This window comes from Anabrus simplex, chromosome 7 (genome assembly GCF_040414725.1).
Source record: "Anabrus simplex isolate iqAnaSimp1 chromosome 7, ASM4041472v1, whole genome shotgun sequence".
Taxonomy (NCBI): domain Eukaryota; kingdom Metazoa; phylum Arthropoda; class Insecta; order Orthoptera; family Tettigoniidae; genus Anabrus; species Anabrus simplex.
This window is the reverse complement of record NC_090271.1, coordinates 106374279-106401729: the sequence shown is the minus strand read 5'-3', so window position 1 is coordinate 106401729 and position 27451 is coordinate 106374279. Positions and strand designations below refer to the sequence as shown.

Below are 27451 nucleotides of genomic sequence, written 5' to 3'. Positions count from 1 at the left end.
TACTTAAGATCCACGCCGATCTTGGAAGTTCTTGGGAAGAAACCAACACGATACCAGCTGTCTACGCGCTGTTACCAAACAAGAAACGGGAAACCTTATGCTCGTTTCTTCGAAGCTGTTAAAAACAACGCACTAGGATGGAACCCTGTGACACGTATTATGGACTTCGAAATTGCCATCGTCCAATCAGCTAAAACGCTGTTTCCTCAAGCTGAGATTTTTGGTTGCAACTATCATTTTAATCAATGTATATGGAAGACAGTACAAGATTGTGGCCTTGTTACTGTGTACAGGGAAAATGAAGGAATTAGACTTCATATTCGAATGTGTTCAGCACTAGCGCTCATTTCCCTAGAAATGATTGATAATGGTTAGCTATTGAAATTATAACATTAAGTTATTTATTAGACCACCTAATCAATACAAAATCGTCTTGGATGATTTACATAAATTTGTTAGCTAATAGTGGGACATGTTTCGCCTTCTCTGAAGGCATCATCAGCCATAGTCTTAACCTTAAATTAAAAATAAGCGTCTAAATAACATGTAGTGATGAAATGAATTTTAAAATCTTGAAGAGATTTGAAGTAAAATAACATTAAAAATAACAATGATGGTTTGAAAATACAATGTGATGAGATACAATAGTGGAAGTATTAACAAAATTAACCTTAGAAGGCTGCTAAAATAATTACAATGGAATAAAACAACAGATTGTTATACAACAAGTAGTAAGATTGCATAAAAGTAAAGTTGATAGTAATGGCGGTTATAATTAGACGATGGCGAAAAATCTTATGTAATCAAAGTAAAGAGGAGAGAGTAAAAGTCAAAGTTAGTCGAGAGATCCGAAGTTCATTATGATCTTGAAGATAAAGGATGAAAGTCAGATGCATATGGTGAAGTTGTAGAACACGTTGAGGATATGAAGTTGGTGAATAGAAGTTGAAGAACAGTTTCAAATAGGATCACTATGGACCATCTCAAAATTTGAAGTGATGTTCAAATGTTGTAAATTGTGAGTTTGTAGATATTCTAGTTGAAAAAGCATATACAAGTGGAATCTGTAAATGGAAGCAAGAAACGTAGAGTTAATTGTGTGAAAAGATATTTGAAAAATCTTGAAGTAGAATCGTATGCACTTACCACTTGACGGTGACAAAGATAGCTTGTAATATTATGAGTAAGAAGTATTTGCAACAGTAGACTTCTTGCTACGTGTGTTATAACTGAAGTTTTGTGTTGGAGGGGGATCTGTTTGCGTTGACGTAACTATTAGAGGGGGGCTGCTATTGGTGGGAGGGAAGGAAGAGAGTGTATTACTGCGCGTGTTGTAACGGTGTAAGGCTATTGGAGGGAGCGATGTTCCGGTGGGTGTGGCTATGGGTTTATTGGTTGTATTTGAATTAGAGGTACTAGCGGTGGGGGGAAGGGAGGGGGGTATATTAGCTGTAGGGGAGGTGGGAACTCTAATTGATGTGAGGTTGAAGATTTTTAAGAATTTGTTGGTGAGGGAAGTTGATTCTCGTAATAAAATAAGAATCTGTTCATACAAGGGGCTTTTTTTATCAATAGTGTCATTTAGATTTTTATCTTTATTAAAATGTTGGTCGAGGAAAATAAATAAGTTTTCATATTCTGTCATGAGTTTGCTTTTATCAACTCTTTTTAGGATATGGAGGTCTTGTTCTATTGTGGTGAATTTATGCCCGGTGTCCCTCATATGGTTGGCCATTGCGGAGAATTTGTTGTGTTTTTGGGCATTGTAATGCTCGGCGTATCTGGTAGAGAAGCTGCGGCCAGTTTGGCCAACATAAGAAAAATTACATGTAGAGCATTTCAATCTGTATATTCCTGATCCAGAGTAACTATTGTCTGTGATGTTGATAGAGTTGTGATTGAAGAATAAATTGCGATTAGTGTTTTTTGTTGTGTAGGCTATTTTTATTTCGTGCTTCATTAATGAATTGGTTATCGGGTAAATGCTATGGTTAGTGAACGTGAATTTAGCGTATTTTGGTTTGACGGGTTTTAATGGAGTTAAATTGGTAGCTAGTTTTAGTTTGGTTTTATTGATGATTTTATCAATCATATTCGTGTTAAATCCATTGAATTTAGCTATTTCCTTGATGAATAGTAATTCTTTCTTTAAATTAGTAGAGGACATAGGGATCTTTAATGCTCTATATATTAAACTGTGATAAGTGGCTTTTTTATGTGAGTTGGGATGTAAAGAATCATTTTTTATGGTTGTTGGAGAAAAGGTGGGTTTTCTGTATATTTGGAAGTCGAATTTGTTCAATGCTCGTGTGATTTTGATATCTAAGAAGTTCAGAGAGTTATTGAACTCATCTTCTTTAGTGAATTTAATATTATTATCTAAGTTGTTGAGGAATGATAGTATGTTATTGCTGTTGTTGATTTGTTTATCAATGATAGCTATGGTATCATCAACATAGCGATGCCAAAGACAGAGTCCGTTGATGTTATTAATAATCTTACTATGTTCGAGATTATCTAAGTATATGTCGGCTAGTATTCCAGATAACGGGTCTCCCATCGTTAGACCTTCTTGTTTGTAAATTTTCTTATTGAAGGTAAAATAGTTGTTGTCTAAAACGAAATTAAGTAATTTTAACCATTCATCAATTTCGATTTTACTCAATGTGCTATGTTTCAACAGATTGTTTTTTATGATGTTAATAGTATTGTTGATAGGGATATTAGTATACATGTTGGTGATGTCAAAAGAACATAAAACGTGGTTTGGTTGTAGACTGAACTTATTTAGGGAATTACAGAGTTCGATCGAGTTCTTTATGGGGTTGGAGTTGTGAAATTTGAAGTGTTTTTTTAGGAATTTGTGTAGGAATTGAGAGGTTTTATAGGTAGGACTATTGATACTATTAATTATAGGTCGAATGGGGACATCTTTTTTATGAATTTTGGGCAGTGATCTGACTGTAGGTAATTTTGGGTTCATTACAGTTAATTTCTGATAATCTTGATTATTTAAAATGAAGTTAGAATTTTTCAGAAGGTTCTTTAAGTTACGCTGTATTTTGTTTGTAGGATCTTTGTTAATTAAGGTATAGGTATTGTCTGAAAAAAAGGTTTCAGTTTTATTGATGTAATCTTGTTTGTTCATTATTACTATGGTGTTGCCCTTATCTGCTTTTGTAATTACTACGTTGTTGCTATGGATTTTGGATTTCAGGTTTAGAATTTGTTTCGAGACATTGTGGTTATTATTAGATGTTATCTCATTAATCAAAGTTGGGAGTTTCTTTTTTACTTCATATCGTACGTCATTCTGTTTATCAATTGGGATTTGTTTATCGATATTAGTTTCGGTTTCAGCGATGGTAGTGATGATGTCTTCTGCCTTTTTGTGATTAGGCCAATTATGTTTGATGCCTTTATCTAATAGATTTAATTCTTGGTTAGAGAAGGTTGCATTAGATAGGTTGATTGTAGTGGGAATGTTAGTCAAATGGGAAGGGGACACTTTGTTGTTTGTATTTTGGTCAGGAGTTTTACATTTGTTTTCTTGAAGACTAAGTAATTTATGGTTTAGGGTTTTCTGTTTCTTGTCTAATACGTAAGATAGTTTGAGGTCAGTGTACCTTAAAAATGAGCTCCATTCAAGTGGGGGTAATTTCTGAGAGATGGTCAAATGAGTCCTATATAATTGTAAATTTAGTGAAGATTTCTTCTTGTATAATAGTTTAATTTCATTTTTCAACCATATGTTGTTTACTTTCTTTTGAGTGGCATTAGATTTTGAATAGGGATGACTTTTTCTTTGTAAAGATTTGAGAAATTTAGGTACCAACTCTAATTTCAAGCAATCTTTAAGAAACTTGATATCTCTAGAAATCTTGCCTATTTTAATTTTTAGGTTTAAGTACTTGTTAGGTTTTACTATTGCCTGGTTGGCATTGACATTACATGTAATAAATATCATTTTTGGTCCGTATTGATGATGTAGATTGAAATTATAACATTAAGTTATTTATTAGACCACCTAATCAATACAAAATCGTCTTGGATGATTTACATAAATTTGTTAGCTAATAGTGGGACATGTTTCGCCTTCTCTGAAGGCATCATCAGCCATAGTCTTAACCTTAAATTAAAAATAAGCGTCTAAATAACATGTAGTGATGAAATGAATTTTAAAATCTTGAAGAGATTTGAAGTAAAATAACATTAAAAATAACAATGATGGTTTGAAAATATAATGTGATGAGATACAATAGTGGAAGTATTAACAAAATTAACCTTAGAAGGCTGCTAAAATAATTACAATGGAATAAAACAACAGATTGTTATACAACAAGTAGTAAGATTGCATAAAAGTAAAGTTGATAGTAATGGCGGTTATAATTAGACGATGGCGAAAAATCTTATGTAATCAAAGTAAAGAGGAGAGAGTAAAAGTCAAAGTTAGTCGAGAGATCCGAAGTTCATTATGATCTTGAAGATAAAGGATGAAAGTCAGATGCATATGGTGAAGTTGTAGAACACGTTGAGGATATGAAGTTGGTGAATAGAAGTTGAAGAACAGTTTCAAATAGGATCACTATGGACTATCTCAAAATTTGAAGTGATGTTCAAATGTTGTAAATTGTGAGTTTGTAGATATTCTAGTTGAAAAAGCATATACAAGTGGAATCTGTAAATGGAAGCAAGAAACGTAGAGTTAATTGTGTGAAAAGATATTTGAAAAATCTTGAAGTAGAATCGTATGCACTTACCACTTGACGGTGACAAAGATAGCTTGTAATATTATGAGTAAGAAGTATTTGCAACAGTAGACTTCTTGCTACGTGTGTTATAACTGAAGTTTTGTGTTGGAGGGGGATCTGTTTGCGTTGACGTAACTATTAGAGGGGGGCTGCTATTGGTGGGAGGGAAGGAAGAGAGTGTATTACTGCGCGTGTTGTAACGGTGTAAGGCTATTGGAGGGAGCGATGTTCCGGTGGGTGTGGCTATGGGTTTATTGGTTGTATTTGAATTAGAGGTACTAGCGGTGGGGGGAAGGGAGGGGGGTATATTAGCTGTAGGGGAGGTGGGAACTCTAATTGATGTGAGGTTGAAGATTTTTAAGAATTTGTTGGTGAGGGAAGTTGATTCTCGTAATAAAATAAGAATCTGTTCATACAAGGGGCTTTTTTTATCAATAGTGTCATTTAGATTTTTATCTTTATTAAAATGTTGGTCGAGGAAAATAAATAAGTTTTCATATTCTGTCATGAGTTTGCTTTTATCAACTCTTTTTAGGATATGGAGGTCTTGTTCTATTGTGGTGAATTTATGCCCGGTGTCCCTCATATGGTTGGCCATTGCGGAGAATTTGTTGTGTTTTTGGGCATTGTAATGCTCGGCGTATCTGGTAGAGAAGCTGCGGCCAGTTTGGCCAACATAAGAAAAATTACATGTAGAGCATTTCAATCTGTATATTCCTGATCCAGAGTAACTATTGTCTGTGATGTTGATAGAGTTGTGATTGAAGAATAAATTGCGATTAGTGTTTTTTGTTGTGTAGGCTATTTTTATTTCGTGCTTCATTAATGAATTGGTTATCGGGTAAATGCTATGGTTAGTGAACGTGAATTTAGCGTATTTTGGTTTGACGGGTTTTAATGGAGTTAAATTGGTAGCTAGTTTTAGTTTGGTTTTATTGATGATTTTATCAATCATATTCGTGTTAAATCCATTGAATTTAGCTATTTCCTTGATGAATAGTAATTCTTTCTTTAAATTAGTAGAGGACATAGGGATCTTTAATGCTCTATATATTAAACTGTGATAAGTGGCTTTTTTATGTGAGTTGGGATGTAAAGAATCATTTTTTATGGTTGTTGGAGAAAAGGTGGGTTTTCTGTATATTTGGAAGTCGAATTTGTTCAATGCTCGTGTGATTTTGATATCTAAGAAGTTCAGAGAGTTATTGAACTCATCTTCTTTAGTGAATTTAATATTATTATCTAAGTTGTTGAGGAATGATAGTATGTTATTGCTGTTGTTGATTTGTTTATCAATGATAGCTATGGTATCATCAACATAGCGATGCCAAAGACAGAGTCCGTTGATGTTATTAATAATCTTACTATGTTCGAGATTATCTAAGTATATGTCGGCTAGTATTCCAGATAACGGGTCTCCCATCGTTAGACCTTCTTGTTTGTAAATTTTCTTATTGAAGGTAAAATAGTTGTTGTCTAAAACGAAATTAAGTAATTTTAACCATTCATCAATTTCGATTTTACTCAATGTGCTATGTTTCAACAGATTGTTTTTTATGATGTTAATAGTATTGTTGATAGGGATATTAGTATACATGTTGGTGATGTCAAAAGAACATAAAACGTGGTTTGGTTGTAGACTGAACTTATTTAGGGAATTACAGAGTTCGATCGAGTTCTTTATGGGGTTGGAGTTGTGAAATTTGAAGTGTTTTTTTAGGAATTTGTGTAGGAATTGAGAGGTTTTATAGGTAGGACTATTGATACTATTAATTATAGGTCGAATGGGGACATCTTTTTTATGAATTTTGGGCAGTGATCTGACTGTAGGTAATTTTGGGTTCATTACAGTTAATTTCTGATAATCTTGATCATTTAAAATGAAGTTAGAATTTTTCAGAAGGTTCTTTAAGTTACGCTGTATTTTGTTTGTAGGATCTTTGTTAATTAAGGTATAGGTATTGTCTGAAAAAAAGGTTTCAGTTTTATTGATGTAATCTTGTTTGTTCATTATTACTATGGTGTTGCCCTTATCTGCTTTTGTAATTACTACGTTGTTGCTATGGATTTTGGATTTCAGGTTTAGAATTTGTTTCGAGACATTGTGGTTATTATTAGATGTTATCTCATTAAATAAAAAATGATTCTTTACATCCCAACTCACATAAAAAAGCCACTTATCACAGTTTAATATATAGAGCATTAAAGATCCCTATGTCCTCTACTAATTTAAAGAAAGAATTACTATTCATCAAGGAAATAGCTAAATTCAATGGATTTAACACGAATATGATTGATAAAATCATCAATAAAACCAAACTAAAACTAGCTACCAATTTAACTCCATTAAAACCCGTCAAACCAAAATACGCTAAATTCACGTTCACTAACCATAGCATTTACCCGATAACCAATTCATTAATGAAGCACGAAATAAAAATAGCCTACACAACAAAAAACACTAATCGCAATTTATTCTTCAATCACAACTCTATCAACATCACAGACAATAGTTACTCTGGATCAGGAATATACAGATTGAAATGCTCTACATGTAATTTTTCTTATGTTGGCCAAACTGGCCGCAGCTTCTCTACCAGATACGCCGAGCATTACAATGCCCAAAAACACAACAAATTCTCCGCAATGGCCAACCATATGAGGGACACCGGGCATAAATTCACCACAATAGAACAAGACCTCCATATCCTAAAAAGAGTTGATAAAAGCAAACTCATGACAGAATATGAAAACTTATTTATTTTCCTCGACCAACATTTTAATAAAGATAAAAATCTAAATGACACTATTGATAAAAAAAGCCCCTTGTATGAACAGATTCTTATTTTATTACGAGAATCAACTTCCCTCACCAACAAATTCTTAAAAATCTTCAACCTCACATCAATTAGAGTTCCCACCTCCCCTACAGCTAATATACCCCCCTCCCTTCCCCCCACCGCTAGTACCTCTAATTCAAATACAACCAATAAACCCATAGCCACACCCACCGGAACATCGCTCCCTCCAATAGCCTTACACCGTTACAACACGCGCAGTAATACACTCTCTTCCTTCCCTCCCACCAATAGCAGCCCCCCTCTAATAGTTACGTCAACGCAAACAGATCCCCCTCCAACACAAAACTTCAGTTATAACACACGTAGCAAGAAGTCTACTGTTGCAAATACTTCTTACTCATAATATTACAAGCTATCTTTGTCACCGTCAAGTGGTAAGTGCATACGATTCTACTTCAAGATTTTTCAAATATCTTTTCACACAATTAACTCTACGTTTCTTGCTTCCATTTACAGATTCCACTTGTATATGCTTTTTCAACTAGAATATCTACAAACTCACAATTTACAACATTTGAACATCACTTCAAATTTTGAGATGGTCCATAGTGATCCTATTTGAAACTGTTCTTCAACTTCTATTCACCAACTTCATATCCTCAACGTGTTCTACAACTTCACCATATGCATCTGACTTTCATCCTTTATCTTCAAGATCATAATGAACTTCGGATCTCTCGACTAACTTTGACTTTTACTCTCTCCTCTTTACTTTGATTACATAAGATTTTTCGCCATCGTCTAATTATAACCGCCATTACTATCAACTTTACTTTTATGCAATCTTACTACTTGTTGTATAACAATCTGTTGTTTTATTCCATTGTAATTATTTTAGCAGCCTTCTAAGGTTAATTTTGTTAATACTTCCACTATTGTATCTCATCACATTGTATTTTCAAACCATCATTGTTATTTTTAATGTTATTTTACTTCAAATCTCTTCAAGATTTTAAAATTCATTTCATCACTACATGTTATTTAGACGCTTATTTTTAATTTAAGGTTAAGACTATGGCTGATGATGCCTTCAGAGAAGGCGAAACATGTCCCACTATTAGCTAACAAATTTATGTAAATCATCCAAGACGATTTTGTATTGATTAGGTGGTCTAATAAATAACTTAATGTTATAATTTCAATCTACATCATCAATACGGACCAAAAATGATATTTATTACATGTAATGTAATGGTTAGCTATGTATTCAGGAGAGCTCGCCTGAAAATCAGAATCTACAGGTGTTTTAGACTATGTCGTTGGTCAATGGCTGGATAACGAGCACATGCCAAGGAATATGTGGAACTTGTGGAAGGCGGCATCGGACCAATAACGTTTCTGAAGGCTGGAACCAAAGAATAAACAGTTTAATTTCGAGTGTGCACCCGAATGTATATTCGCTGATCAAGATTCTTCAAGATGACGCAGAGTACTACGGTCACCAATTTGTCAGGGTAGTTTTGAATATCAACGGGAAGAGAAGGAAGAAATCAGCAGTGAAGATCGATGAGGGTATTTCAAAGGTCTTAAAAATACTTGAAGTTGATGGCAAACTAAGATCATTCCTAGTTTGTGTTGCTTACGCTCAGAAACTGCAGTGAAACTACCCTGGAATATTACAGGATTTGTAAATCATGCAAATATTGTAAATATAGAAATATTCTGAATTATAATTAATAAAGAGAAAACGTGACAATGAAATATCACTGCATAACCATGCAAATATCTTGAATCAGCACTTAAAAATTAAAAAAAACTTGACGAACTTCCATAAAGTGAAAAAAAAATATATTTGAGGAACGCAAAGAGACTACCTCACAATTAAGTATTTATTTATTTTCCACCTAGTCGATACAATGATTGCTTAAGGCAACTTTTAATGGTCAAAAGTGGTACATGTTTCGTATATTATCAACATCTTCAGCCACATAACACTGTTTAGATGAAAAATATATAAAATTGACAAAGTAATGCTTTAGATGAAGTGTCTTTAAAATTAACATAAGATTGTCAATTTTATATATTTTTCATCTAAACAGTGTTATGTGGCTGAAGATGTTGATAATATACGAAACATGTACCACTTTTGACCATTAAAAGTTGCCTTAAGCAATCATTGTGTCGACTAGGTGGAAAATAAATAAATACTTAATTGTGAATCTATTGAAGTGCGATACGGACCATGAAGCTGATTTTATGTGAGACTACCTCCTCGTGGTGTTCCCTGGAAACGGCGCTAAGTCAGCTAAATGTCTCTTACAATGTATAAAATTAACCAGAAAAACAAACCCCATGGTGCAACAGCCTTTGAAGGGCCTTGGTCTACCAAGTGACCGATGCTCAGCGCGAAGGCCTGCAGATTACGAGGTGAGGTGTGGTCAGTACGACGAATCCTCACGGTAGTTATTCTTGGCTCTCTACACTAGCGCCAGTAGCTCCTCAATTCTAATCTAATCACCTCGAACCAGCCCTCAGATTCAGGTAAACATTCCTGACCTGGCCGGGAAACGAATCCGGGGCTTCCGGGTAAGAGGCTGGCACGCTACTCCTACACCATGGGGCTGGCATTTATAAAAGTAACGGTTACTTATAAATTGCATCTAAATTCACCGTGATTACCAGAGCTAGGATTTTTGGTGACATGTCATTTTTTAATTGGTTCTAAATAGACATTGCTAACTTGTATAGAAATCCTTATCATAGTTCTCACATTGTAGAAATGCTAATTACCGAGAAAGTGGCCGTGCTGTTAGAGTCGCCCAGCTGTGAGCTTGCATTCGGGAGATAGTGGTTTCGAACCCCACTGTCGGCAGCCCTGAAGATGGTTTTCCGTTGTTTCCCATTTTCACACTAGGTAAATGCTGGGGCTGTACCTTAATGAAGGCCACGGCGGCTACCTTCCAAATCTCCCACCCTTCCGTCGCCGAAAACCTTCGACGTCTTAGTGCGACCCTAAACAAATAGCAAAAAAAATGCTAATTTATTGTCATTTTTGTCATTTTTTATTATGTCATTTTATAAAGTTGTAAGTCATTATGCGGTCATTTTATGGAATTTATTGTCCGGCTCCATGGCTAAATGGTTAGCGTGCTGGCCTCTGGTCACAGGGGTCCCGGGTTCAATTCCCGGCAGGGTCGGGATGTTTAACCATAATGGGTTCTGGGTTCGTTCCGCTGGCACGGGGGCTGGGTGTACGACCCGCAGGTCGCCTACGGGAGTCAAACCAAAAAGACCTGCACCTAGCGAGCCGAATACTATTTTATACTTTTTGAGTCACTTTCTTACATGTTGAAGCATTTACGCATGTGGTATTGGATTTCCAGGAGAGGCCAGTATTTATGTGCATTTTCGTCGAAGTACCTATCAAATTAGATTAGGTATCCAAAATTTATGTTAGTATGACCATTCTACTTCTGAATCATCAGGTAGAGTGAAAACTCCGTGCAAGTGTCACCATCCTACTTCTGACTCATCAAGTAGAGTGAAAGGCTCCGTGCAACTGTCACTCCGTGCAAGTGTCACTCCATGCAAGTGTTCCAACCCCAGGAAAAATTACTTTGTACTAGTTGGCTAATAGCATAGAGTTCAGGCAGAATGATGTGGCACTAAAATGCTAGGCTAGCAAGGAATAAAACGAGAAGGGTGGGTTCACCAAAATGTTGATGTGATTCCTATAGTGAGGAAGGTGTCTCTTTAGTACTGAGACAAGTGAACAAAAAAAAAAAATCCTACTTCATAGCACTACAGCCTACCAAATGGCAACTAATCAGCCCCAAAGACTTCTGGATTATGAATTGATGTGTGTTCAGCACAACAAATCCTTTTGACTGTTAATCTTGGTATCCTAGAATGGGGCTGCCATCTCACCATCAAGTAGTTCCTAAATTGTCCTCATTTAGGCTCAGTGGGCCTCGAACCAGCCCCCATATCCAGGTAAATACCTGGCCAGAAATCGAACCCACAGCCTCTGGGGCCACTGCAGGGCCAGCTTGAGGCTTGAGCCTTGTGACCAATAATTTATACGAGGTGAATCTGTAGAAATAAATGACTAAATTTTCTTGAACATATGCTGAAGAGGAATTTGCATCAAAATCTTGGGAATGTGTTACATTGTATATAATGTTCCCCAGTGTAAAAGACTAAAAGGCATAGGAAAGGTAAGGGTGAATTCTGCCCGAAGGCAGGTCTGAACCTCCTCAGAGGTGTGTCTGAGCCAGATTTTACGTACAGTAGGGTGGCCAGTTCCTTTCCACTCCTCCATTCCCTTACCCCCCACCAACACCGCGTGGCAAGTCATCCCCTTCTTGACCATGCCCAATGTTGCTTAATTTCAGAGATCTCACGGGATCCAGTGTGTCAACACGGCTACGACTGTTTGCTTCAAAGGCATAGAAGGGACTTGTTTAAGGATACTTACTTACTTACTTACTTACTGGTCGGCGCTACAGTCCTTGTAGGTCCTTGGCCTCCTTTATCACCAGCCTCCATTCATCTTGGTCCTCAGCTTTTCTTCTCCAACGTTTAACTCCTAACTTTCTAAGGTCATCCTCAACATCATCAATCCATCTTTTCCTGGGTCTTCCTCTCCTCCTCCTTCCATCAAGTTTCCCTATAAACACCTTTTTTACGGTGCAAGTTTCTGCCATTCTCTGAACATAACCGGCCCACCTAATTCTTCCCTGCTTAATTTTAGCAACAATATCTGGCTGGCCAAACAGTCCTTGCAGCTCTACATTTGTCCTCATTCTCCACCCATCCTGCTCTCTTACTGCACCGAATATCTTTCTCAATATCTTCCTTTCCCACCGTAACAGCCACTGTTCTTCTCTGGAGGTCATCACCCAGCATTCTGAGCCATACATAACTATTGGTCTTAGTACTGTTGTGTATATTTTAATTTTTGTATTCCTGCTGACATTCCTGGATTTAAACATATTTTGCAAGGCGTAAAAGCATCGGTTTCCACTTGTTATCCTCTCCTGTATTTCCACAGAGGTTTTATTGTCCTCTGTTATTGTAGAGCCTAGATATTTGAAAGATGTGACTCTTTGATATTCCTTCCCATTTAATCTTACTGGGGTCCTTCCTCTTACTCCCTCTGTATCTCCCATCTTCATATATTTTGTTTTGTTTATATTCACTTCTAGTCCTAGGTCCCGTGCTTTCCCTTCTAATACTGAGTAGCTCTCTTCAAGAGCTCTTTCATTTCTTGCAATTATTGCTACATCATCAGCATATGCTATCACTTGTACTAATCTGTTCAAAATGGTTCCCCCTGGATTGATGGGCAATTCACGGATTACTTTTTCCAATGCTAGGTTAAAAAGCAGTGTGGAAAGTACATCTCCCTGTCTTAGTCCTCTCTCCACTAAAAACTCCTCTGACAGATCTTGCTCCACTCTCACCTTGCATACCGTTGTTTTCAAAGTCATTTCTGTTAAACTAATCAATTTCCTTGGGATTCCAAATTCTTTCATAATCTTGTAAATTTTACCCCTATCTAGACTGTCATATGCCTGTTTAAAATCAACATACAGCTGATGTAGCTGTTTGTCATATTCATAAAATTTCTCTAGCACTTGTCGTAATATAAATATCTGATCCAGAGTAGAGCGATGTTTTCTAAAACCTGCTTGGTAATCCCCTAATATTCTTTCCATCCATAATTCCAATCTTAAGGCTAGTACCTTACCAAAAACCTTGTACGTTCCATCCAGCAAGGTGATCCCTCGATAATTTCCACATACTGCCTTATCTCCCTTTTTATGTAATGGGTAAATTATACCCAATGTCCAATCCTTGGGTATTTCCTCCTTTGTCCAAACCTCCTTAATCAGTTCATAAACAGCCATTTCTATTCCCTCTCCCCCATATCTCAACAGCTCTGACTCCATTCCATCTTCACCTGGGGCTCTATTATTCTTTAATGCATTAATTGCAGCTTTGACCTCTTCTAAGTCTGGCTCTTTTACTGATTCCTCTTCCAATTCTCTTTCTTCCCCATCAACATTTATATTTTCCTCCTCTCTATCATCTTCATTATTTCCATTGAGTAACTCGTAAAAATACTCCTGCCATCTTCCAAGCAGTTTGCTTTTATCACCCAGAAGGTTTCCATCTTTATCCTTGAAGAAAACAGCTTTTGGTTGAAACCCTCTCTTAATGTCTTTTGTTCTTTCATAGAACTTTCGTACCTCGTTTCTATCCTTCATTTCATCCAGTTCTTCGATTCTCTTTCTTTCAAAAGCTCTTTTCTTATATCTACATATCTTATCTGCTCTTCTTCGTTTCTCTCTATACTCTTCTACTGTTTGTCTTGTTCTCCTTTGAAGCATTCTGTTCCTAGCATCATTCCTCTCTTGGATTAATGTTGAACATTCCTCATCAAATCATTCTGCTCTCTTTACCAATTTCTTCTTTCCCAGGGTACTATCTGCAACTTCACTGATAGTTGTTTTCAGTATCTCCCATTTATCTTCCACTTCTCCTTTCTCCCATAATTCCCTTTTTTTTTGCCAAAGATTCAGCTATTTTCTTTTTGTATTTCTCTTGCAATTCCTCATTTTTTAGTCCTTCAATATTGTGCTTTGCCTTTCTTGTTACTTTTTCCGTTCTTGCCAAATCTATTTTTGTCTGTACTTGACTCTAACAAGATAGTGGTCTGTATCTGCATCAGCACCTCTGCAGCTTCTAACATCCATAATATCTGATGCATGTCGCCTGTCTATGATAACATGGTCTATTTGATTTCTTGTTACACCATCTGGTGAAATCCAGGTCTCCTTGTGAATGTTTTTCCTAGGTTGCCAAGTACTTTTAATTATCATCTGCTTTCCACTCACAAAATCAATCAATCTCAATCCGTTATCATTACTTACTTCATGCAGGCTTTCTTTCCCTACTAAGTGTTTGTACACTTCTTCTCTTCCAATTTTTGCATTTAAATCTCCAAGGATAATTTTCACATCATGCCTTTGAACTTTATTAATTTCTTCCTCCAGTTTGGTATAAAATGCATCTTTCTTCTCATCTTCTGCCTCCTCAGTAGGGGCATACACACAAAACACAGTTACGTTGAAGAATTTTGCCCTAATTCTCACAGAGCACATCCTATCATTGATTGGAGTAAAGTTGATCACGCTTTGCTTTACTGACTTATGTATGAGGAATCCTGTGCCATTACTGCCTGCTTTTTGTCCACTGTACATCAAAATATGTTGTCCAGACATCATCATCCCTTGCCCTTTCCATCTTAGTTCCTGTAGAGCTGCTATTTTCACTTCATACTTATCCATTTCATTCCTTAATTCTTTCAACTTGCCAGGTCTCTTCAATGTCTTAACATTCCACGTTGTTAATATAATATCCTTTTTCCTTCTCTTTAGCCGTTTCTCTCGCCGGTTCGTCACCAAGTTTTCCAGTCCTGCATTATTCATTCTTAAGGTATCCGTAACAGTTGGTTTTTTACGAGGTAGGGGAGTTAACCCTACGCTCAACCCCCAACCTGGAGGACCAGGGTATCACTCTTAGTCTGGATCATCACCTTAGACCTCTCCGGCTTGGGTGGCCCTACCAGGAGCAGATGCTCCCGCCGGCATAGCTCTAAGGATCATTTGACCACGCAAGCCTCCAATAAACACCCGGCATAATATATTTTGCCTTCGTCAAGGTGGTGATACCTTCGGGAGGTTGTTTAAGGATGTTCGTGGTTAAAAATGTCAATACCAAAATAGTCTTCTTTCATTCTCAACCAATGATGTTCAATGAATTATAATGTAAGAAGCTCCTTTGAATATGTTGAGAACATGGAACTGTCAGTTTAGGGCACCTTCTTAAGTATTTCATTGTTGTTGTTTTTTTGTCACTTGTTCCATTTTTCTATTTAGTACTGAATTTCATTTGAAAGATGAAGCATTAACTAGCTGAATATGTGTTTTCAGTGACTTTTATAGTTTTCTCCCAGTTGTCTTAATCATGGTCTTCCTGTTAATACGGATAGTTCATCAGAGTAAAAGTACTGTTATGTGCCAGCCCTGCCATTAGTCCTCTCAGTGTTTTTTAGAAGGGATTAGTAAGTCAAACAGAGGAGCTCCCAGCTGGCCTGGAGGGCATGTCCAGCCTTGCCATGCCTAGTGCTTTCATCTGGTTCCCTTGTGGGCCTTCTGGAATGGGAAACAAGATCCTTCCCTCTGTAGCTGGACTGCAAAGGTTCTAGTACTCCATCATGAGGATATTAAAAGGAGGCTAGTTGCAAACAGGTAGTTCAGTAGCTTGACTGGGGCAGCGTTAGTGCTTGTCTGTCGTCATTGTCCAACCGGAATCGGTGTTGGAGTTCAGTAGTTGGATTGGACTGGAGTGGGAGTAGTGCTGGCTGTCGTCAGTGTTACACCTGAGTCGGTGCTGGAGTTCAGTAGGTGGACTGGGGCGGCATTAGTGTTGGTTTAGATGTTGATTCCCATAGGGAATCTGAAATATTTGTCCTGAATGAGTAAATTTATAATACCAATGTAAATGGTCCGTTATTGGACACGAGGGCGAAACGCTGGCAACCAAGAATGAGTTAGCTGGAAAATTTATAATGTCCAATAACGGACCATTTATATTGGTATTATTAGTGTTGGTTGCCGTCAGTGTCCCACCAGTGTTACAGTAACATCGTGTACTGAGTGGAATACTGTCTGTGTGCTGCATTGGAGTACTGTGTGTGTACTGTTGTGGACTGTAGACAGATTTGGACTCTGTGTGTGGAACAGTTAATGTGAATAGAATTGTGCAGTTACATTGTTGTGAGGAATATTGTCCTGCTGGTTTGCGCTGTTGAGATGTTGCTGTTTAGTCGTCAGTGTTAAGTAACGGCCATGTGAATTGTCTGTGTGAGAAAGGCAGGCTTTCTCTGTAGTCAAGCCAAGGAACAGTAGTCATGTGTTGTGATGGCCAGAAACTTTTATTCGTACCTGTCTGCATGCAACTGCTGTGTGGGGTCACTGGATTTGCACAACAAAGTGAAAGTAGGGACAGCTGTCAGTTAGGATTACTGCCTTCCAGGTAATATTGGCAAGCCGGATTACCTACTGTGAGGAGGACAGAGAGAGACGTAAATAGACAGCAATTAGTGGAGTGTGGTCATGCATGGTTGAATATAATTATAATTGTGTGTATGTGTATTAATTGGGTTATCCTAAATTAAATTCGATCAATAAAATGGACAGTGTTTTATTTGTAACAGTACATTTTATAATGCCTACCATAGCGTACTTGTTGCTGACATTTCAGTATATAATACAATATTGCACATTCAGTTTATACATCTTAAGATTAATTACAATAAATCATTCAACACTATAAAGATTGATCAAGAAATAAAATGACCATACCAATTTTTTTCACAACTCTTTTTGAGTTAAGATAGTTTGCACTACCATTTTGAGTAGGCCTGATCAAGTATCTCAAATAGTGCACGTTGAATGAGAAAGCTCTGTAGAAGTGGATGATCAGAGTTTCGGTTTCATGATTGCAGATTGTGGGAAGACTCATGAATGAATTGTTCACTAATGCGGCCTATATAGACTTTTCACTATCATTAGTAATGGAAAGAAAGTAACACTACGTTGTCTGACCTGAGATGCAATCGGTGCATGCGGGATTCAACACGACACAACAGCAGGTTGATGCATTATCAGTGCTAATGGAAGGCATTTTGAACATTTCATATAAGATAGTTTCATGTGGTTTGCTGGTATGTTCTGTTCCTGTGTGTTTTTGAGATTTGTAGAAAATGAGTTGTAACATGAAAATAGTTTCCAGACACATGTCCATATAACATTTTCTTCTTCTACGCCATAAAGAAAAGAGTGGCCTGCCTTGTTATTACACCCTATATAACTGAGATGTGTTGGGGACTGATTACATATTATTACAAATGTACAGAAGCAAATTGTAGGGTAGTACTTTTCATCCTAGAGTGATTCTGTTGCTTTTTATTCAAGTATTTTTTTGCAATATTACTTTGGTAACACAGACCAGAGTTTATTTATTTAACCTCTTTACATATTTGGGATTTTATATATTTGTATATACTCTGGAATGTTGCTTACTGATTGGTACCTAATTTGAAAGCCTGACTATACTTGTTTTTTTTTTTTTTTTTTTTTTTCTGCCAGATGTGTATGAAATCATTTCTTTAGTTCTTATTTTTGCCAATATATGTCTCTGACTCAACTGTAGTGGATGTCTGTGACTCAGCTAGCTCGTTTTTTTACAGCTTTTCCTTATTTATTGCCGAATCTGATAGTTCTAAAGAAGATTGTGAGGACAGTACGGGAGAAGAGTTATTCCTCAAGTTCATCTGATTATATTGCAAGTGCCAGACAGTGGTGTGAAATTGATACTTGTGGAACACTTCCACCTGTCCCACCAAGTTCTCCTTTCAAGGCTAATCCTGAAGTAAATTTCCAGCCGTTGTAGTGAAGATGTTATGCACTATATTAGTCAGTTCTTTGATGATGATTTTATATATATTTTGGTAACTGAGACGTACGCATATCCAGGACAGACTAATGCGCCGGAATGGAAGGACACAATAATTGACGAGATGTATGTTTTTATTGCGCTGACATTACTGCAAAGCATTGTAAAGAACCTAAATATCATATGTACTGGTCCAAGACATCTATATCAGCTACACCAATTTTTTGAAAACTTGTACCTTTCCGAAAATTTGTGGACTTAGTACACTTTTCAGACAATAGTACATTTGTTGCTGAAAATCATCCAAAACCTAAACCCCCCCACGGCACTTACGCCCTTGAAAGGGCTTTGGCCTGCAGATTACGAGGAGCCGTGTGGTCAGCACGACGCATCCTCTCGGTCGTTATTCTGGGCTTTGGAGAGCGGGGCCGCCATCTCACCGTCAGATAGCTCCTCAATTCTAATCACGTAGGCTGAGTGCACCTCGGAACAGCCCTCAGGTCGAGAGAAAAATCCCTGACCTGGCCGGGAATCAAACCCAGGACCTCCAGGCGAGAGGCAGGCACGCTACCCCTAAACCACGGGGCCAGCTATCCACAACCTAAACTAAATAAAATATGGCCTAACCTGAATCACATGGCTTCTATATTTAGAACCGTGTATGCCCTAGAAAGGGTGTGACAATAGACAAAATCTTACCGTTATATCCGTGAGTGGGCTGGGTCCAATATCTACCTCTTAGGAGAGCCAAGTTTGGTATCAAAACATTCGTACTGTGTGAGTCAGCTACAGGTTATGCTTCGTCCCTAATTATATACACAGGCAAGGGCTCTAAATTTGATGAGGACTGTAAACATCTACCCATGTCATCACAAGTTGTTACCGCTCTGTTGAAATCCCCGCTGAATAAGGGGGTACTGTCTAACTGCATTACTGTTACATTTCTCCCCAATTGGCTGGAATTCTGATTCCCAATCACACATATATTTGGCACTGCGTGTTCCGATAGAGCAGATATACCTCCAATTTTCTGGAACAGGAAACTCAAGAAGGGGGGAGATTGTATTATTCCAGAAAGGTAAACTGAGTGCAGTAAAATGGAAATAAGAGGCGTCTGCATCCTATCTTACATAACACAGAAATAGAAAGACATGGAGGGAGGAAAAAAAAGTTCTGAAACCAAAATCTTTGTTTGCATATAACGAGACAATGCAGGGAGTGATGATAAAATAAATCAACACAAATGCTATTAACCCACTGTCATGGAAGAGAGGTAAAAAAAGTTTAATAAGAAGATATTTTTTCATTTCCTGGAGCTAAGTTTAATAAGAAGACATTTTTTACATCTCCTGAAGCTATCAGGATAGAATATGGAATACTTTTGTCCTCTTCAGAAAACATGTAACAAATAATAATAATAATAATAATAATACTGCTATTGGCATTACATCCCACTAACTACTCTTTTATGGTTTTCGGAGACGCCGAGGTGCCGGAATTTAGTCCCCCAGGAGTTTTTACATGCCAGTAAATGTAGCAACACGAGGCTGACGTATTTGAACACCTTCAAATACCACCGGACTGAACCAGGATCGAACCTGCCAATTTGGGGTCAGAAAGCCAGCGCCTCAACCGTCTGAGCCACTCAGCCCGGCTAGAGCAAAGAAGAAGGTTCTTGACTTTTATGCTGCTGTCATTGAGAAAAAGTCCGACTCGTTGGCTGAACGGTCAGGGTACTGGCCTTCAGTTCAGAGGATCCCGGGTTCGATTCCCGGCCGGGTCGGGGATTTTAACCTTAATTGGTTAATTCCAGTGGCACGGGGGCCGGGTGTATATGTTGTCCTCATCATCATTTCATCCTCATCACGATGCGCAGGTCGCCTACGAGAGTCAAATAGAAAGACCTGCACCTGGCGAGCCGAACCCGTCCTGGGATATCCCGGCACTAAAAGCCATACGACATTTCATTTCATTGAGGAAAAGATTGCACAGCATCACAGATAGGAAATTTTTCGAAAACAGCAGGTCGTCCATCAGCAAAAGCAACCGTAATGTGACTTACTGGCTGCCATTTTCCTTTGGTGATTCCTCCGTCTGATAAGGAAAAGCCTACGAGGATGTGCAGGATGTGTAGCCGTGTGCACGATAGTAGAGGGAAGAAGGCATGAAGGGAATACAAATACTGTAAATGTGTAAGGAGTGCAATGTAGCATTGTGCTTTGATCCTTCTTTCAGGGCATTTTGTACAGTCGTGTTCAATATTGCATGCCATAATGTCATACTAATAATAATAATGTTATTTGTTTTACGTCCCACTAACTACTTTTTTTACGGTTTTCGGAGACGCCGTGGTGCCGGAATTTAGTCCCGCAGGAGTTCTTTTACGTGCCAGTAAATCTACCGACACGAGGCTGACGTATTAGAGCACCTTCAAATACCACCGGACTGAGCCAGGATCGAACCTGCCAAGTTGGGGTCAGAAGGCCAGCGCCTTAACCGTCTGAGCCACTCAGCCCGGCTAATGTCATACTTGCCAACTGTTTGGTATTGGAATGTTATGTCTCTATTTATTTTACATGCGAGTTAAAGAAGAACCCATGAACCATATCATGAGTATACTTGGGATTTTAAAGCAGGGACTTTGGCTTAAATTTCATAGTTAACAACAACAACAACAACAACAAAATCATAATTTTTTAAATAATCAATATGTTAAGAGGTTAATTGAAATAGTGAAGGTCAAGAGAAAATGACTTCAGCCTCTATTCAATATCTTCCCTCCGGTCCAGGTGCCATATGTAAATGAATAATTTCTTGTGTAGATAGGTGTGCCCCTTGCCCAGGATTCCCTTACCTGCTTATGATCCATGAAGCAGCTGTGGTTCAGAGGTACACAGTTTTCATGAACATTTCTTGCATAGGTCTCTTTTTAGATGGTTCATGTCTTCTCAAATTCACCTGCATGAAGAACAAGCAACAAGAATTTTTAACACAAAAACAAATAATGTGTATAAAATGACTTACATGGTGTTTGTAAGAAAGCACCTCAATTTCATATACACAGTATAGTTTTATTCAAAGGATGCACATACGAGTATTTTTGTGATGAAAAAAATACAAAAATGATACAATAAATTAACAATCAGTCCAGATAAACCAGACATTCGGATTAGTGAGACCAGATAAATGAGGTGGGTGTGTATTTGAGGGTGCTCAAATACGCCACCCTCATGTTGGTAGAGTTACATGCACGAAAATAACTCTTGCAGGACACAATTACAGCACCTCTGTATGTCCGAAAACTGTATAAGTAGTTAGTGGGATGTAAAACCAATATTATTATTATTATTATTATTATTATTATTATTATTATTATTATTATTATTATTATTATTATTATTATTATTATTATTATTATTATTATTGCTTTGTACTTTACCTGATGAACATCCATCTCCTTCATTCAAATAATTAGAATGAACCAATGTCACAGACCCCACAAAAATACAGGATATTAGACTGTTTCTATATTCATGTGCACAAGTATAGCAAATCCCTCATATGAATTATCAGCTCTTTTCTTTCAAACATTCTTGTCCCAGTTCAGATTGTGATGGTGTTAATGAAGAATTGTTGATTCTGATGTGAAAAGTTAATTTAAATATTAAAAGGTGCTTTGCTCATTTTTAAAAAAATTGTCTTTTACAGCATACTTCATTTATTGCAACCAAATCACCCAAGTTCGTTTTATATGTTTACTTCTGTTCATATTTTTGTATCTAGTTGTCTAGAATATTTTATATTATTTATAGATATCCTTTTGAAATTGCTGTGGAACAGACTTCTTGAAGGAGAACTGCATTTCTTTTGGGCTTTTTAGTTTTTTAGACTTGTGTAATATTGGACCGATAATTTAATGCAGGGTTATTCTTAATTAGTTACCTGAAAGTATTATCATATAATTTCAAAACTACCACCTGGAATTACCTTGCAAGTGACTGCGGGGTTTGTGTCACGTAGCTATCACTTCATGTTCGGGAGATAATGGGTTCGAACCCCACTGTCGGCAGCCCTGATGATGGTTTTCCATTTTCACGCCAGCATATGCTGGGGTGTACCTTAATTTAGGCCAAGTCTAGCTGGCAGTTTTCCCTCCACACATTCTTCTTATGCATCTGGCGGAATACGTGAAGCATTACACGTTATAATTCTCATGTTAGGTCCGTATTGAAATGTACGTAAATACAAACTATGTTACAAGTGTTGTTATTTTTTTAATATCCACCTATTCAATACAAAGAGATCTTTTTTAGAAATTAAATATTATTATAAAATGTTAAGGGACATGTTTCGCCCATATTAAGGGCATCATCAGCCTCAAGATAAATACGTCTATAGACAACCGAATGTTTTTTCCTTGCTCCCACAACTACTTAAGGAAGACTGTTATCTTATCGTAACGCATTTGACTTTCACTCCTTCACCCAGTTAAATAGACTATAGGCAGCTGAACAGCCACTTAAGAGGGCTGTTGTCTTAACACACAAAATTGGCATCTTTAACAGTCTATCAGCTTTACTTTTTCTTATCCTCTAACAGGAGTATTCAAGGAGGCACATTTTTGTTTCATTATAAAGATTGAGCTGTTATTCCTCTACCCCCAACAAGTTTTTTGGGCGCATTGACTCAACGCTCCTGAAAGTATAATCATGTGAACTTTTGACATGCAGCTTGATACTGCGATTTTAGCCAAGGACATTCTAATAATGTTTATGTTTGGACAGACACCTACATTAATATCTTCTTTTTATAACTTGTAAGAGCAATCAGGATCCTGATTTTTCACCATACAGGTTTGAGTTTGAGGCTGATGATGCCCTTAATATGGGCAAAACATGTCCCTTAACATTTTATAATAATATTTAATTTCTAAAAAAGATCTCTTTGTATTAAATAGGTGGATATTAAAAAATAATAACACTTGTAACATACTTTGTATACGTGAAGCAGTCGCTAAGTTGGTGTATATTGGTGTGGAGCATGTGCGTTGTTGTCTGTGGTACCATGAAATGGAATCGCATATTAGCGTACGAAGAAATTTCAGAGCAAAGTATCAGAAAGTTCCGTCATAGGTAAGGACTACCAAAGCAGGGTATGATAGATTCGTGGAAACATGCTGTGGAAGCCCTAAGATATGTACATACAAAGCCCAAAGAAGTCTTAACTGGAACGAGTTTGGAGCTGGCCTTTTCACGGCGCATGGTATGGGCAATTTTTATTATGATTGCAATGTAAGGGATACTGTTTGTAACTGACTTGGGTGTTAAGTGATAATGATGAGCAGAGACAGTTTGAATTTATTACAGGAACTACATTAAACGTTTGAAAACATATCTTTAAGTTATCTCAATTTGCTTTTTGGAAATAAATTACATAAAATAATTATATATATGGAATTATCTAATGTTACTTTCAGATAACTAGTTTAAAAAACCTTGTATTTTAAAATTTTCATTTCATATCACTGTTGCCAAATTATTCAAAAGGATATCTGATAGTGAACTATTATTGTATAAATTTTCATAAGAATATTCTCTAATCATCCTAGGGCTAAACCTCGCATGAGCACTGTTGCTGGGAGACGAACGTATACCGAAGAAGAACTCCAAGCAGCATTGAGAGATATTCAGAGTGGCAAGCTGGGAACTCGGAGAGCTGCAGTCATATATGGTATTCCTCGTTCTACTCTTCGCAATAAAGTGTACAAACTAGCCATGGAGCGAGATCGTGACTCGCATTTAGGACTAAGTGCTGGCACTCCTTTGGCAGTTGTGCAGGGAGACAAAGGTCTCTTGTCGCCAGTAACTGGCATTAAAGTGGAAGTTGAAGATGAGAAAGAACTTTCTGGTGCTGAAGATGAACGTGAGGTTGAAAAAGCACTACGCAAACCCCTACTTTCTATGGAAGATCTTGTGAGGTTTTCTATGCTTGAAGGAAGCGGTCTTGCAACAGCAGAATCCTTACGAACTTTGCTTCAGCATGGAAAATTTCAGGAGGAGAGACAGCGGGGACAATCTGGTTTGGATAGTGAAGATGGTACGTCACCACCTGTTTTTCCTGGACTTCCTCATCCAGATCTCTGGCGTAATGTAGAACACAGTGCTTTGGGTCCCTTTATATCTCAACTTCTAGCTGCTGGACAGAGAGAATTTGCATCTGGTGTTGGGAGTAAGAATCCAAGTGGGGGTGTTTCTGTTACACCTGGAGAGAACAGTCCTACAGACGTTGCCTCTGATTTCCTTCCCAAATTTCCTTCTCCTCTCTTGCCAGAACTTGTTCGTCGAATGATGGCAGAAGAGGAACAGTTGAGGATAGAGCGAAGTGGTGCTCATCAACCTGATGGCAGTTCGCTCTTAAATGGTGCTGCTCCTGACGAGAACTTCAAGTCGGAAGGAAAATTGGTGAGGCCTGCTGGGCTTCAGTCATCTGTGATAACAAGACCTGATACTTCTAAAGTCAAAACAGAAGAGCCTATGGATGCAGAAGCAGCAGCGACTTCATCCGGAATGGCCACTCCACCCAATGTGATACTGAAAATTCCGTCCTTCAAACCAACTTCAAAGAATGGAGTGGCCTCCGGTGGTGGAATTAATACATCTGGTAGCACTGGTTCACAGGATAGTCCATTCTCAACTCTTGGTTCATTTTCACAGCTTAGTAGCAACAGGAGCCCAAGTGCTGGGCCAGAGTCTAGTCAACAGTCAGCCATATCTAATTTGGCTGGTGCTGGAGCAAGAAGTAACCACAGTGATTCTTGTTCACCCCCAGTTGCAAGTCTTGTAGGGAAAGGTATTGGTGTTAGTCTTAGAGATGTTATTGCAAAGAGCATCAGTCAGAAATTTCAGCAGGGAAGTGATATGTCTCACTTACCTCTTTCACAGAAGTTGTTGCTCCAGCCGGATAGTACCGATCAGTCTCTATACAAACGTGGCCAGTTTAATTCATCACTTAGTTCATCAGTTGTAAAGCATAACAACAACAATAACCATCTTGATGATCGAAATGCTCAGAAGACATCAGCCACATCCAAACAAGGAACAGGTTCTTCAAATAGTGGAAATAGTTCCTCTGGTGGTAAAGGAACTCGCCCAAAACGTGGCAAATATCGGAACTATGATCGTGATAGTTTAGTTGAGGCTGTGCGAGCTGTTCAGAGGGGAGAGATGAGTGTTCACCGAGCTGGCTCCTACTATGGTGTTCCACATTCTACCCTGGAATACAAAGTGAAAGAGAGGCATCTGATGAGACCAAGGAAACGTGAACCTAAGACGCAGGCAGAGGATGCCAAACGGAAAGAAGAAAGTAATGTGTTGAGAACCCAGCCTGCTGAAAAGCTCAAAATGCCATCCAAACCTCCAAAAGTACCATTCACTCCAAATTCCCCCATGCCTAATGCTCCAAATGGACTAAAAATTCCACCCTTATTTGATCCTAGTATACCTTCTTTGGCTTATGCTACTCCTCCACCATTTCCATTTTGGCCCCCTAATCCTTTCCATCATTCTCTCCCAATGCCAGATTTTTCACGTGGTAGCAGTGGCGGTGCTGCAAGTAGCTTTAGTCCAAGTACAGAACAATTTTTCGCTTCACAGATGATGCAGCGGCTTCAAGAGGAATCTTCACGTATTCATAGCAACACTAGCCCTGGCATTTCGGCAGTTCGGAGTCCATGTAGTACACTAGGTAAAACTGCAAGAGAAATGGCAGAGAGCTTGTATGATGGCACTGGAGCAAATGGAAGCTTTTTGGATGGTATCATTCGTTCCAGCCTGGAAATGGGCCTTCCATCTGGGGGGGTGAAAGAAAGTAGCAATGGTTCCAATAGTGAAAAAGTAACTGCTCCAGAAAATATGTCCAATAAAGCTTTACTAGATCAGTTGTGCCGGAATAGTTGCTTGACACCTCTTCCTCGTGCTACTCTAACTGCTCATGACAATGGTGGTTGTGATGATGATTCTCGGAAGCAGTCATCCCTAACCACCCCAGTAGAGGCAGAATCAGAAACAAGTATATCAGCTGTTGATCTATCACCGTTGTCTAATGGGTCAACTGAGCACGATAAGGCTGCTGCTCATACTGAGGGTGAGGAGGAAGTGAAGTCTCCGAGAGTAAACACCAAGGATACATCTGCCAAAGATGGTTCATTTTTGAAAGAAACAAACGGCTTAAGTAACGCAAATGATGATCCAACTGACAATGTAAGTGCCTGTGATAGTAAGACTAATTTAACGAGAGTTGGTGATATTGATGCTGCCAAAGACTTAACACAAGAAGAGGGATCTGAAGACCCAGCCACACAGGAGGATACCAAATCAAGGAAGATCAACTCATAAAGAGACTGATTAATTCTGTTCTAGCCACTATCGATTAGCATGTTATATACATAGTAGAAATTCAAAGAATTACGTGACAGAATTTTATTATTATATTATAACTATTATTATATTTAAGGTGTACCTTATTTTAAATCACCTTGCTGTACTGATTTTGTAGATGTTGAATGTTGTAATTTTGTCAACTGGGTTGTTTCTCCCTTTTCTTGTATACATATTGAACTATTTTTAATTATTCCTTTCTGGTAAAAATTGTGAATCTTTACCTCTTTCTCTCTCTCTTGTCTCTTCCCATCTCTATGGGAGCTGTGTTTTTATCTTCCTTCTGACTTTTATATTATATTCTCTCTTTCTCTCTGTACTCTTTTTGAGGTTGACAATCGTCATGTTGCCAAAGCTATGTAAAAAGGAATGCCCTTATATTTATGAAATTCGATAATAATTTATCCCTTTTATATCACATATATATATATAGTAAGGGTGTTTTAAAAAGAAATTGTTGGAAAACTTAACTGTATACATTCGTGGTCACTTTTTTAAAAAAATATATATATTATTTTTTTTAAATCCAACCAAAAATGTTCTGTGGAGTTTTCCCAAGATATTTGTCAAAGCAGTTCCTTTTTTTTGTTGTCTGAGCTATTCTTGTCAAAAAAATTATATATATACTTGTGTATATGTCTTTTCCAAAATTGTGTGTGTTTTTAAAAGGTGTGTATGATTTTTCGTGATAATTGTTGATGTTGGTTGATGTGAATGCATTCATGGTATAATTTTTTTTTAAGAACTTGGTTGCTTGTGTGTTTGCATCTCTTTATGTTCATGGATTTGAACATTTAATCGTATTTGAATTTACAGAATATTGTAAAAATAGAGTAAAAGTGTTCAAGTGAAAACCCACAATGCTGTCTATGTATATAATATTTATATAATTGATTCTGAGGAGCAGAATTATGTATATTCAATCTTGATATTCTAT

General features: G+C 37.6%; 1 protein-coding gene across 1 annotated transcript in view; it reads left to right on the top strand.

The window, feature by feature from the left end:
- The window catches only part of Eip93F (Ecdysone-induced protein 93F), a 98851-nt gene extending 71790 nt beyond the window's left edge, over positions 1-27061 (top strand). The window contains exon 4 of the mRNA XM_067151229.2: positions 23688-27061. Coding sequence (XP_067007330.2) covers positions 23688-26472 — 2785 coding nt within the window. The 3' untranslated portion in view covers positions 26473-27061. The remainder of the gene's footprint in view (positions 1-23687) is intronic.
- The last annotated feature ends 390 nt before the right edge of the window (positions 27062-27451 follow it).